The 13,327-nt window shown below is 40.2% G+C and overlaps 1 protein-coding gene across 2 annotated transcripts in view; it reads left to right on the top strand.

Moving 5' to 3' along the window:
* The first annotated feature begins 1,775 nt into the window (after positions 1 to 1,775).
* Tmem212 (transmembrane protein 212) overlaps positions 1,776 to 13,327 on the top strand; it is a 30,103-nt gene continuing 18,551 nt past the window's right edge. For both annotated transcript variants that reach the window (XR_260678.2, XM_005383003.2), the window contains exons 1-2: positions 1,776 to 1,993; positions 12,803 to 12,862. Coding sequence is in view for 1 of the 2 variants with exons in the window: in XM_005383003.2 (XP_005383060.1) it covers positions 1,835 to 1,993; positions 12,803 to 12,862 (219 nt within the window). In the remaining variant the exon portion in view is untranslated. The remainder of the gene's footprint in view (positions 1,994 to 12,802; positions 12,863 to 13,327) is intronic.

A 13,327-nucleotide genomic window follows, 5' to 3' on the forward strand; every position in this document is an offset into this window, starting at 1 on the left:
AGGGAACAAACTGGCATTAACACTGGCGATGGCAGACACAATCAGAGCTACACTTGTGCAGCTCCGGGAGTCCCCAGATGTATTGCTGAGAAGTCTAATGTATTAATTCGTTTGTTCAACCAATATTTATTACCGTGTGTAGTCTGTGCCTGACATGGTTCTATGGGTTGAAGGTGTCTTGCATATTTAGGTGATGCGTAAGACTCTCCAAGTCTGTGCCCTGGCAGAATGCTGTGTATCTAATGCTGTTCAAAAAACATCAGAGGCTACAGCCCGCAGTGTGGAAGGGAGACGGGAAATACTACGCCAGAAAACCTGAACTCATTTCCTGGGTTCTGCATATCCAGGAATGCAGCTCTGTCAAAATTTGCGTCAGCCTGTGCAAGGGTTAAAGACACAAAGTCAGAAAGAAAAAAGCAGAGACTCAGAAAGAAGCTTCTTCCTACTGCTCATGGAAGGTCCTTGGAGAGATTTTACCAAATCAACCAGGAAAAATTAAATTTAAAGCTTATAAGATGATAGAAAGAAGCAACAGTACTGACTGTGCATTTATCCCATGCCAAATAAAGAGAGAATGTCCCAGTGTAGTAACAGATGCCTTGCTGAACATCCTTGCTGGTCTGAGCTCCGTTTAAGCATTTACATATATATTGTTACATCTAATCTCTCCACTGACCATCTTATGAGATAAACACTAATTTCATTCCCTTTTCCTACATAAAAGAAACAGACCCAGAAAAGTTAAGTTACTTGCCATTCCTCAAGAATTCCAACCTGGCAGAGTGGAACCAGAATCATATCCCAGTTCTATGTGACCCAAAATTCATATTACAAACCACTAAATATCCACATACAAGATTATCTTTGATCATTTTACTTAAGAAAAAGGTATCATTGTTGAATAGAAAATTTATTCAGATAACTTCAGAATGTGTTCCATCTCTTCACTTTCAAACATATAGTACGAGCCAAGATCAAATACCACATTCTCAAATGCATGAAACATTAAGAGATAACTTGTAATTGCTTAACTGTCCATCAGCCCAACATCTCAAAGGAGAATGAAGACTCCAGAATAAATGGAGATCAGTACTTTGTTCCATTGATAAATCACTTCTTGAAGTTTATTATATTTTACAACTACATACATCCATCTTTGTACTTTACTTGAAAACTGAATTAATAACCACAAAATAACAAGAGTGTGGGTCACCTCGTGAAAGCACGGTGGAACTCCATAATGAAACCTATGCCTGTGTGGGGGAGGAAGCCACATCAAAAATCTTCAACAAAAATTCAAAAATAATTAGAGTGGAACTGAACTTTGAAAAGAGGTGAAAGGTTCATTTTTGCCTTAAATCATTTAAATGAAATGAAAAGTGATCCGAGTGCTTATTTTTACTTTGTTTGGTGGGAAATTGTGCTGGGAATGTGGCTCTATTGTGCACAAAGGATGTTGGCTTTATGCTGGAACCACTAGGCAGGTTGGGTTGAGAAACAATTAGCTCAGTCAGCAAGCCTTTGAATCTGATTAAGCCAGGAAGTGGTCTCGCCCCTCCCCAGGACGGGCAGAATGAAGGGAATCAAGGCATCAACTCCAAAACAAGGAATCATAAACCACTAATAGAATTTATTGTGTCTAATTTATGTCAAGGATTATGTTATTACTTTCTGCCTTTGGTGAAACAAATAGCATCTTGTTTCCAAGTAGATCAACAGTCTGCATGTGTCATGGCTACTGTCTCTAAGAAACTTCTGTTTATTGAGGCCTGTCATAACCTCATGTTTTGGTAACACACATCTCTGAGACGAAGGACCCAAGTCACAGAGAAAAATGAAGTTCCTGTATCAAACTGCTGGCCAGATTCTCATTACTCTGGGGAGTCTCAGTGTATTTTCTGGAGTTATTGCTTTCTTCCCTGTCTTTTCTTACAAGCTTTGGTTCACAGGATGGAGTGTGTGGATCGCTTGTCCTATCTGGAATGGAGCTTTGGTAGGAATGTATTTTATTAAATATATGGAGAGAATAAAGGAAGATGGGCGGGAAAATGGGACATGGGGTAATGTTCTTTTAAGATATTCTAACTGTAAAGAAGACAAAATTCTGTAGAATATCAGAATTTACCTTAGAACACAGCTTTCTACTGGCTGTATTTAAGTATAGAGTTTTCTTGATATTGTTCTGTCGTGTATACATGTATATCATGCATATTATAATGAAATGTTGTTCAAGAAATTCTTAAAAAGCTATTTTATTTTGATCCTTTCACCTTGATATTCTCAAATTAGAAACTGTCTTTCCAAATTTGATTATTGAATTAAGAAAAGACATAAGCAATGAAAAAATTTTGAATGGAAAATGAAGTAAAATCATTTTTAAACTTCTGCTTTCATTAGAAAAAATAAGGTGTAACTACCTATGACCCCCAAACGGGCAAGGCCCCTGTCTTTATTCTTCCACCTTTATCTTTTTGCGCAACTGTTTATTTAAACTGAAAATAATTCAGGAAATGAGGCACTGATTTCACTGCCTTTGCAGTTTACCAGGAAAGTGTAGGTGCGCCGAGTGCAGTGTCTGTACTACATACATGCTCAGTGAGTGCTCACTGGGTGACAAACTATGAGGCTGAGAAATGAGCCCATCCAGTCTTGGGAATAAGTGGCTTTCGTGGTAGCACAACTCAGGAGAATTTATAGAGGAGGCCTATCTCCCTAACCAATCCATTTCTCGTTATTTCCCATAAAATCTGACATTCACCACTGGTGACTGGAGGATTTGATTTTGCAGGTTTTTTCTTTTTTGATCTCAAGGAAGTTTCTATTCAAAGGTAGCCACTCTTGGGTGGGGTGACATATTAAATATTTAAATAATTAAAACTTGTGAACCTAAAAGCAAAACACAAAGGAGTATCACTCTAATCTATTTATGAACTACATATACATTGACTGCTCACTATAGCCCTGCGCTTCTGTGGAGTGTACAGTGAGGTCTTGATTTTAAGGATTCTGCCAAGTGGGGTTTAATGATGGTATTGCAGACCGGGAAACAGGATGTGGGAGGGACACTGGAGTCTTTAAGTCGTACAGCACATTCATATTCTCTTTTTTAACATACTATTTTATATCTGTCACCCCATCTTAATCCTGCCCTTTTTCCCAACACCTACCAAAAGCCACACATTCTTTCAAAGAAATATTAAACTTCTACTGGAATACAGTCATGACAATCACATTCATTCAAGCAGCTTCCAAATATTTTGTTGGCAAGAAAAATATTTTCCATCAGAGCTTGGAATATACAGGAACATATCCATGCAGTTCTCTCTAGATAAATAACATCTACTTGTTCATATCTATATGTGTAACAAATTTTCACAAACAATACTTAGCTGTCTACATGAAATCTATTGTCATATTTTGTATTTCACAAAATTGATTTGAAATTTTCATCCCTCACCCCGACCCAAATTTTTTTTTTTTAATTTTAGAAATTAAAGGAGGAAAATACTAACAGACCGACACCTGACCCAAATTTTAAACAAACCATGATTAGAATCCAACTCTCCATCTTTTCTGGTATCCCTTAAGTCTATCATAACACATTCGATAAGGACTGGTGCTTTTGATTCACAGTATAGATCAAACGCAGGTCTGTTCTATGCCAAACATACATTGTACTAGAAGCCCCCGAGCAATGATATGCTGTGTCTCCAGCACACCGCTACCTAGTGACCACTGTAAGCTCACGGGCGGCAGCACAGGAAGGTGCAGTTAGACAAGTGGGCCTGTGTTCAAGTTCTGACTTTAATATTCTTGACATGGAGTCAACAGCAAGATCTTCCAGTCAGCTAACTGGTCCCTCGTTGCCTTTACCTGCAATGTGGGGTGTTTTACAGGTGAAGAAAAGTCGCAGAGAAACTGTCTAACCCTAAGGTGCTCAGTGAGGATGAACTCAATTTGAGCAAAGCTGGTGTAATAAAGCGCTTTGCCAATTTTAAATCTCTACTCAAGTGCTAGTTAATGCCATGCCTTTCATTTGTGCCCTGCTCTCTGACCAAACTCTTTGTTCCTGATCCCTTGCCACCGGCCTCGGCCTCCTATCCTATTCCCCGAGTCCCCACCCTGTCGCCTCCCGGACCTCCTCTCCCACCACTTGCCTCTTTGCTTGCCTCTCTCTTCATGTTGGCTGCCTGCTGTTCTCAAACCTGCTCAGGTGTGTTACTGCCTCAGAACCTGCGTCCTGAATGCTGTCTGCCTGAATGCTCTTCCTGAACTTGGCTTGCTCTCTAACCTGCTTCAGTTCTTGATCAAATGTGACTTTTCTCACTGTGATCTTTCCACATTGTCCTATTTAATATTGTAACCCGTTGCCCTCACTTGACATTCCCAGTCTGGCATACTCTGCTCTACTTTCCCCTAATCCCACCACCATCTAACATACTGCATAACTTATTTATTATTTCTTTGACGGGGGTCGAAATGTATGTTATACAAGGGTAGAGATTTTTTCTATTTTACTTATTGCTATATCTCCAGAACCTAGAGCAGAGTCACATACTAGATTTTAAATAAATATTATTTGGTAAATATTATTGAATGAGTTAACTTTGTGTTGTCCATTCAGATGGTACAGAATGTCACATGCAGTTGAACCCTGATTAGGTTGCATGGATGGACAGTCAAGTTGGTATTTATGTGAACATTGTAGTAAAATGTTCATGAGAAGGAAAACAAGAAGAATGCTCATGCTTTCCATAATGTCTAAGTTTAGAACAATGTAATTTGCTTTCATAATGAGTTGCCTATTGAGCCACAGTTCTGTTTGATCAGGGTCAGCTTCAGAATTCTCTGTTTCATTCCACACCTTCCCTTACCAATCACCTCTTAACTTGCTTGCAAACTATGTCTTCGTCTAGTAAAAGATAATTTGTACAATGCAATCACATTGACATTTCTTTCGGTAAATGCCTCCAAATTTTTTAGGACTGATAAGAGATAGACTTTTACATGTGACACAGTGCCCTATATTTGTTTAGAGCCTTTTACTGGAGGCTTTCTAAGTGTTTCACAAATATCAGTCTGCAGACTCTCCTAACTCCATTCTGACAGCCACATGACATGCAGTTTTCCTAGAATTTCTGAGCTGGGTTATTTAAAGTCATCAGCTGCTAGAAAGTATGCAGTGAGGAGATTGTAGTACCTTAAGAACTGATCCCTATTAATCCTGGAATATGTGGCTTGGAGATCATTCTAATGAAGACATTGAAGCATAGCGAGTTAGATCATAGGACCCAGGCTAAGAGAGCTCGGGACCTGGCCAGTGGTAACTTGCACCCAGAACCCTGTGAGGAGATAGGAACTTGGGAGTAGGTAAGGGCTCCTCTGAGCCATGCAGGCCTCAGTTTCCTCAGCTGTCAGAGTAGGGATTTGAGAACATGATTGTTCAAATCTCTCACAATTTCAGTAGTCAAGTAATTCTCATCTACCAGATGGTGTCAAAGAAAAACCAGAGCTGGATAGTAAGTAAGCAGGAAAAGCACATTTTATTCAGTACTATTGCAGTGGGGCAGGGAAACCCTTAGTAAAGAACTGGTTCAATTCCAAATATGGCACAGGCAAGCAGGAATTTATAGCCCAGGAGCAGGGTAGGGTCAGTGAACGGAAAAATACTAATAGGAAACTTCAGGGATAAAGGGGATATTCTGGCTAAATCAGTCTACTAAGGTTTTTGCTGAAGATAGTCCAGGGTTTCCAACATTGCTTAGAGGATGGTGAATAAAAGCAAACAGATATTGAGAAGGAACAAATAATCATAGATATCAAGGATGGGGAAATTCTTCTCAACAGACTTAGCAGGGTGCTTGCTAAAATAGGATTTTATAAGTCAGGTGTGGTGGCACAAATCTGTAATTTCAGCACTCAGGAGGCTGAGGCAGGAGGATCACTGGAAATTCAAGGCCAGCCTGGATTACATAAGTGAGTTCAAGGGCAGCCTGTACTACAGAGTGAGACCCTGCCTCAAAAAAAAAAAAAAGGAACTTTTTTAAAAATAAGATTTTATAAGGAAGTACACAGATGACCAAGTAGAAATTTCAGGAACCTGACTACAGTTTGGTCAAGCCAAGAATCTTTGTTAGTGGTCCATTTTCCACTCAGCTTAAGCAGCCATATAGTCAGCTTGTCTAAGAATGAATTACTTATTTCGTCTCCAGAACTCACTCTTTCTGCTATAACTTCCTATTCATTGTCCTGGAAACTCAATTTCAAATCCTGGGGTGAGTTTGACTTAGTCTTCTCCTTTAAACAAACTCTTCTCTCGTATTTATTTTTATTTTATTTTATTTTATTTTTACAGTACCAGATCAAACTCACAACCTTGCACTTGCCAGGCGGGCGCTTATGCCACCGAGCTATATCCCCAGCCCGAACAAACCCTTCTCCAGCTGGAATATACATGCAAATCCCTGAGGGATGTTATTGAAATGCAGGGCCTAAGTCCATCGGCCTGGGTGTGCCTGAGTGTCTGTATGTCTCAAAAGTTTCAGCCAGTCCCCACACTGCTGGTTTCAGGTTTGCAAGTTGGACAGCAGAGACCTACACATCTTCAGTCCACTCCCATCAGCTCCCCTGGAGCTTTGATTTTTCCCATGAAACTTTTTAACCATGCATTTCTTCTTCTTCCTTCTCAGTGGACAACCCTCCTGTTCTTATCACTTCCTACCCCTGCTAAGACATTATGTCTAGATAACTTTAATGGCCAAACTAATAGAATCAATCCACAGCAGGAGGTGAGCAGCAAACAAGCAAGTAAAGGCTCATCTATAGTTACACCTGCTGCCCATCACTCATATTACCACCTGAGCTCAACCTTCTGTCAGATCAGTAGCACCATCAGATTCTCATAGGAACTCGAGCTCTACTATGAACTGCACATTCAAGGGATCTAGACTGCACTCCTTATGAGAAACTAAGGCCTAGAGCTGGGGATTTAACTCAGCTGCACAGCACCTGCCTGACAAGCACAAGGTCGTGAGTTTGATTCCCAGTACCGGAAAAAAACAAAAATAAACTAAGAGAATCTAATGCCTGGTGATCTGAGGTGGAGCTGAGGTGGTGACTCTAGTCCTGGAGAGCAGCCACAAATACAGGTGAACATTGGCAGAGATGTCTGACTACACAGGTTTGAAGGTAATAAATCAAAATCTTATCAGTGAGTGGCAAGTGACATGCTCCTCTCGTGGCAGGTTTAAGTCAGAGTTCAACACTTATTTTAATTTGGACATGGCTTGTTCATTATTTTATTTACCAAATCCATCATGCCTCTTCCCACACTGCATGCTTGTCTCAGTCACAATTTTGGTCATTTCACAGTTAACCCTAGCTAGAATGAGTAAAAAACAAATGTCACTGGAGAACATCTTTGCAAAGGAAGAAAAACCCCAATGGGGGCAGTGAAAGACTCAGACTGCCAACACAAAAAAAGCTGCATTTAAAATAAAACACCTAGAGTCCACCTAAATTATGGGACCAAGAGTCTTACTTAAATTGCAGGCTTCTCGCAACAGGTGATTCACATTCTCCAAGGTCACTTTGTATAATATATAGCAACTGGCTATCCAACCAAAGCATGAAGCCTTCATAACTGCTTTGCCACATGGAGACCAAACAGGCTGCAAGAAAAGACAAGTCATTTGAGTTTGTTTTTGTTTTTGTTTTTGTTTTAAGAAAAAACCACGAACATGAAGAATACAAGCAATTAAAAGACTACCCATTCATCAAGTAGTCTGCACTGAAAGCATCCTTATTAGTGGCTAGTGCATTGCTAAAGTTAAAAGGCCCTTTACTATGTGAAGAGTTGATCTTGCCTGCTGCTAAGGACTTTTGTTGTGAACTTATAGGAGAGGCTGCAGTTCAAAAGGCGGCACACGTTCTTCTTTTGGTAAGCACTGTAACTAGGCAAGTTGGTGAAATAGCACAGGCTCTTTTGGCACAAATGCTAGAGAAGACCAGTGAATTACTGTGTTATACAGTCCAGGTTGACAAGTCTACTGTTGTTGAAAACAAGGCAGCAGTGCTTGTCTATCTATTTTCAGGAGGGTGTTCATGGTGGTATGTTATATGCAGTTTTGTTGCCAGCCAACACCACAGCCAGAGAACTATTCAAGTCTTGAATGATGCCATGTCAGGAAAATTGAACTGGTCATTTTATTATTGGTCAGTATATGCATAGACAGAACCACTGCCATGACTGGACGGCCTTCTGGTTTCACTGGTCAGGGCAAAGAGGGCACCCCTGAATGTGAGTCTACACACCGTGTCATTTGTAGAGAAATGCTGCTCAAATGAAAAATGTCACCTGAACTTAACAAGGTTTGCATGATGTGATTTAAACTATCAGCCACATTAAAGGGCTTGCCCTTAACTAAGGTCTGGTCACACAGCTCTATGAGGAGATGAGCACGGAACACATATGTCTCCTCATACACAAATGTGAAATGCTGGATCACTGGCTAGGGTTTGTGAATTACAAGAGCTGCTCCAGAGGTTTTTTGAGTTTTTTTCTTTTTTAGAAAAACAGTCATCACTGGGAACACATTTCAGTTACACAGAATGGGCTGCATAACTTGCTTTCTTATGTAACACATTCAACTTGCTCAATCTGTAACTCAGGGGAGAATGACAACTGTGTTCCATTTGGCAGATAAAGTGGCTGTGTTCAAAGCCAAAATGGAATTATAGGGGCTATAAGTGAACATTGAGATTTTTGACATTTTTCAACCATTAGCAGAGATTCTGAAAGAGACTGAGCCAGGGCCTCTTTTTCTCCCAGCTGGCACATGATCACCTATCTCACTTTCAAGAGTTTGAGCATTGCTTCCCAGCCACAAAAGACCCCTAAACTGGGAAAGAATGGGTCCACAACTCACTTGTAAATAAACAAGGTGAACCAGTTCTGTCTGTGCTGGAAGAGGAACAACTGCTTGAGATTGCAGATAGTGGTGACCTTAAAACTACGTTTGAGACAACTTCAAATCCCATATATTCTGGATTCACCTCAAGGCAGAAAATCCTGGGACTCCACAGAAGCACTGAAAGACTTCTTCCTTTCCTAAAGTCCTATATTTGTGAATCAGGGTTCTCTGCAGTGACAGCAACCAAATGAGACTAAACTGAACAAAAGCCATATATTTTGGATGTCACTGCCTTCCACCACATCCAGGTGGGACTGTGTATTACAAGATAACAAGCTCCACCCTCACACTGATTCTGCAGTATGGTGCATCATACAATTATTTCATTATATCATACAGTGTAGTAATAGAAATAGAGTGCACACTAAATGAAATGGACTTGAATAATCTCACACTCCCCTCCCCGAGTCTGTGGGAAAATTTTCCTCCATCAGGGCCTGGGATATAGCTCAGCAGCACAGTGTCTGCCTGGCAAGTGCAAGGTTGTGAGTTCGATTCCTAGTACCAAAAAAAAGACTCCCATGAAACTTCTCCCGGGTATATAAAATGTTGGGGAACCAGTGCATTAGTGGGCTATAAAATCAATCTATTAATAGCTAGCAGAATTTACAAGGAATAGAATTGAACAGACGAGAGAGCATTTGAGGACTTCACATGCTTAAGTATATTTTTGCTAGATATAAAAGCACTTGTAACTAGGCCATAATACAAGATGTAGTCCTACTTGAGTAAAGTTTTAAATAAGTTATGAAGACCAGGGTCCTCCAGATCATGGGGTCTCACTCTATTTCAATCCAGCATGTCTGGGACACCCAGCTCACCTTTCTATACTTTTCTTTTTGCAGTCAGATTAGCTCCTTCTTCAAATGCCTCTGGTATTGCTTCATTGTCCCCAAGTAAAACCCAAACACAGGAGCCTGATTTTTGAGACCTTCACCCTGATGTTATGTGCCTTTCACCATTCATTTTCTACTCTTCACCAACTACCGACCCTGTTACAGGTCTGAGCTCTAGTTTTCCTGTTTCCCAACCAGGATGCCACCTTGCCACCTTTGCACACAACCGCCCAGCCTGGACTGCCCTTTCTCTGTCCCCTCCCACTGAAATCACATCCATCCTTCAAATTCCCTCAGGTGCTATTTGCCTTCAATACCTTCACCATTGATTTTTGTTAATCCCAGAAGTGATATGTTATCATTCAAGTTCTTCTCATGTAGTAAGAATTTAGTCTTGCCCAAATTGGTTGATATTCTTATCTGTGCATTATTTTCAGACTTCCACTATAAATCCCAATGACGATGAACCATGATTTGTACAGTTATTATTTGACGTCTTGCTCATTTGATCTCTTGCTGCCTCATTTGAAAAGTGAGATAATATCTCCAAGATAAGGGCCTTCTGAGGATTAAATGAGTTAACATGTGTGAAGTGTTCAGGCAAGTGCCTAGCATATATTAAGCACTCAATAAATGTTAACAACTGTTATCATCAATTTATCTGCCTACCACATACCTGGTTTGTAGTAGACTCACAGAAGATGCTTGTATGTGAATAAACTATCCCATATTAATATAATTCTTCTAAAAGTTTCTGTTTCTGCTGTGACTGCTCTCTGCTTACTTTAATTCACCTGTGAACTTCTTCCTTTAATTCTTCTGTGAACTGCATCCTTTACTGAAGCAATTTAGAGATTTGGTGGGAGAACTCATGATTAGCACGCAGTCAAAGTTGTTAGCAGCACTTGTTACAACACTCAAGCAGTATCAGTGGAAGTACCCAGAAAACAAGCCAATAGGAGGTCAAAAGCAGCCAAGGAAGGAGGGTGCCTTTCCTACTAGTGCTAGGTGCCCTCTGCACTCTGTCCTTCCCCACAGCTGCACCGCCCCACCCAAGTTTTCAGCTCCAAGACATCCCCCCTTCTCATTTCCTCTGCACTCTTGACTTGTCTACTCTTAAATCTCTTCCTTTGGATTATTTTCTGCTCCCTATCTAAAAATAAAATTTACAGCAAGAAAAAAGGATGGCTGTGACCCTTGGGGAAAAAATACCATTGTCCCATGCATTGTGGGGAGCACCGGTGTGCTAAGCTACTGAGCTGCCATCCCATGCCCATCCCATCCCCAGGCTGATTTAACAAGTTACTGAATGCATTCATACTCGGCCTACTCCATGAAAGAATTTTTTCAAAGTTTTGTGTAAATAATGCAAAATTCAAGCTGACAGTTACAACAGAAATAACAGGCAATAGCAATTCTGCAGCATTTTTCAACTTTTGAAAGGAAAGAGACAGCTCATGCCAAAGTAATTAAGGCAACCTGGAATCCAAGCATCTGATAATGTCAGCTATCTTCCACAGCAGAGGGGCGTGAGTCTGTCTCCTTTGCTTTTATCTTGCTTCCACATTTCTCTCTGATTAATGACGGAGGAGTGATATGTCAATTGAGGGCCAAGCCTCTGGAAGCCGAGACTAGCCCCGGGCTTCCCCCACAGCGTGGGTTACAGTTGCTCTTATTAATCTACTGTTTGTTGTGCTATTTATGCTGGCTCAACTTCCATAGGGTCCCTTGGAAAATTTCCTCTTGCAGAATCAAGCCAGGAACCTCTTTTGACTACAGATGGTTCTGTTTTTATCCATGGGAGCTTTATGGTACAGTCATGCCAAGTCTGGAATTTCAGGCTCAGCTAGATGAGAAGTTTTGTGTGAGAGTGTGTGAATGTATGTGTGAGTGAGTGTGTGTGTGTGTGTGTGTGTGTGTGTGTGTGTTTCCTTCTCTCAAATTCTTTAAATCCAACATTCAAAATAAAATATGCCAGGAAAATGAAAAGTTAAGTTTCAAAACAACAAGTATCCCAAACCTGGAGGTGCAAAAGCAGCACACCACGAAACTGTATTTCTCTGTCAGAAAGCAAAAATGCTTTTTTAGACTTGCACATACTCAATATTTGATGTTAGGCATATCTCTTCTTGGTGTTTTCTCTTAACCTCGAAACATTCCTTGACAAAGATCAAGTGATTTACATGGATTGAGAATAAGCAATTTCTAGTTTCAATTGCCACAAGGTCTTCTTCATCAGACCTGGTGCTGAATCAAAAATGAACTCCGAGGTTTTTGGGGGGAGGGTTCATTATCAAATGCTCAATTCTTGTGACACTATTCTCCCTTTGTTAACCATTTTCATTCTGCGCTTTGGACTTTTTTCCTTCAATGGTGACTATAAAGAAAAACTCTCTTTTGAAAAGCCAGACATCTCTGCACCAGAACAATAAATGCCACATCATGCATTCATTCTAATGATAATTTTTGTTATTTGAGAAGCAGAGATCATGCATTTGTATCCCTCTGTCAATCTGAGGCTGCGGAATCTCAAATGAAAGCATCTAGCAAAAGACAATGCCACCACTGGGAGGGATTTCAGGGTTCTGTGAGAGGTCTCCATTCCAATTCCTCCTATTTTCAATTTTAGAAATTTGTAAGCAGGTTGAAAAAAGATAATTAGTCAAATTAGAACATATGGCAAGGGTTATAAAGCCAAAGTCTTATGATGGTGATGCCTTACAGTAGTAGAGGTTATAATTGTGATGACAAAGGCAACATAAAGAATTAAACATTGAGTTTGTATGAATCATGCCTGTATGACACTAATAGCTTATTTTCCTTATTGCATCACGGTTTCTTCCACAGAGGAAGAAGAGATCCGAGCCATAAATCCACTTAGCCATTTACTGTTTCTTCTAGCGCATGATAAAGTTGTCAAACTGAGAGACAGATTGAACTCTTTCCAGAGGTACCTTGTATTGTGGATGTTATTTTCCCATTTTCTTTTCACAGGCCACCACAGCTGGCATACTTCTACTACTGTCTTCCAAACAGTGGACACAAAGATACCTGGTAAATAAATAGATGTGGCATATCCTGGTAAAGTGAACTTGAAGGTCAAATCACTACTACACTAGGATAGAACACAGAGAATGGGATTTCCAGTTATAATGGAATTTGATCTAGTGGGGGCCTTACTAAGATGGATTTGAGTAATAAACTATGTTTCAAATGAATGATTTTTAAAGTCTGATGTCTGCTCTAAACAATTTCTACAAATTCCTATGATTATAATTGCCCTTAGGGAGGAGAGAGCCAAAGTTAATGCTCCTGAATCTCATTTTGGAAGAACGCATCTCCTCTGTTCCTCTGCTTTTGTTTGTTTATTCCTTTATTTTTGTGCTGTTGGGAATTGAACCCAGGGCCTCATGCCTGCTGTACCACTGAGCTATATCCTCATCCTTTAATATAATATAGTTTTAAGTCACGAATTGTCAGTCCGAGTTCTCTTTCTCATCTCTCTGTTACCTCTCTCTC

The sequence above is a fragment of the Chinchilla lanigera genome, unplaced genomic scaffold (assembly GCF_000276665.1).
Source record: "Chinchilla lanigera isolate Chin_1 unplaced genomic scaffold, ChiLan1.0 scaffold00019, whole genome shotgun sequence".
NCBI lineage: Eukaryota > Metazoa > Chordata > Mammalia > Rodentia > Chinchillidae > Chinchilla > Chinchilla lanigera.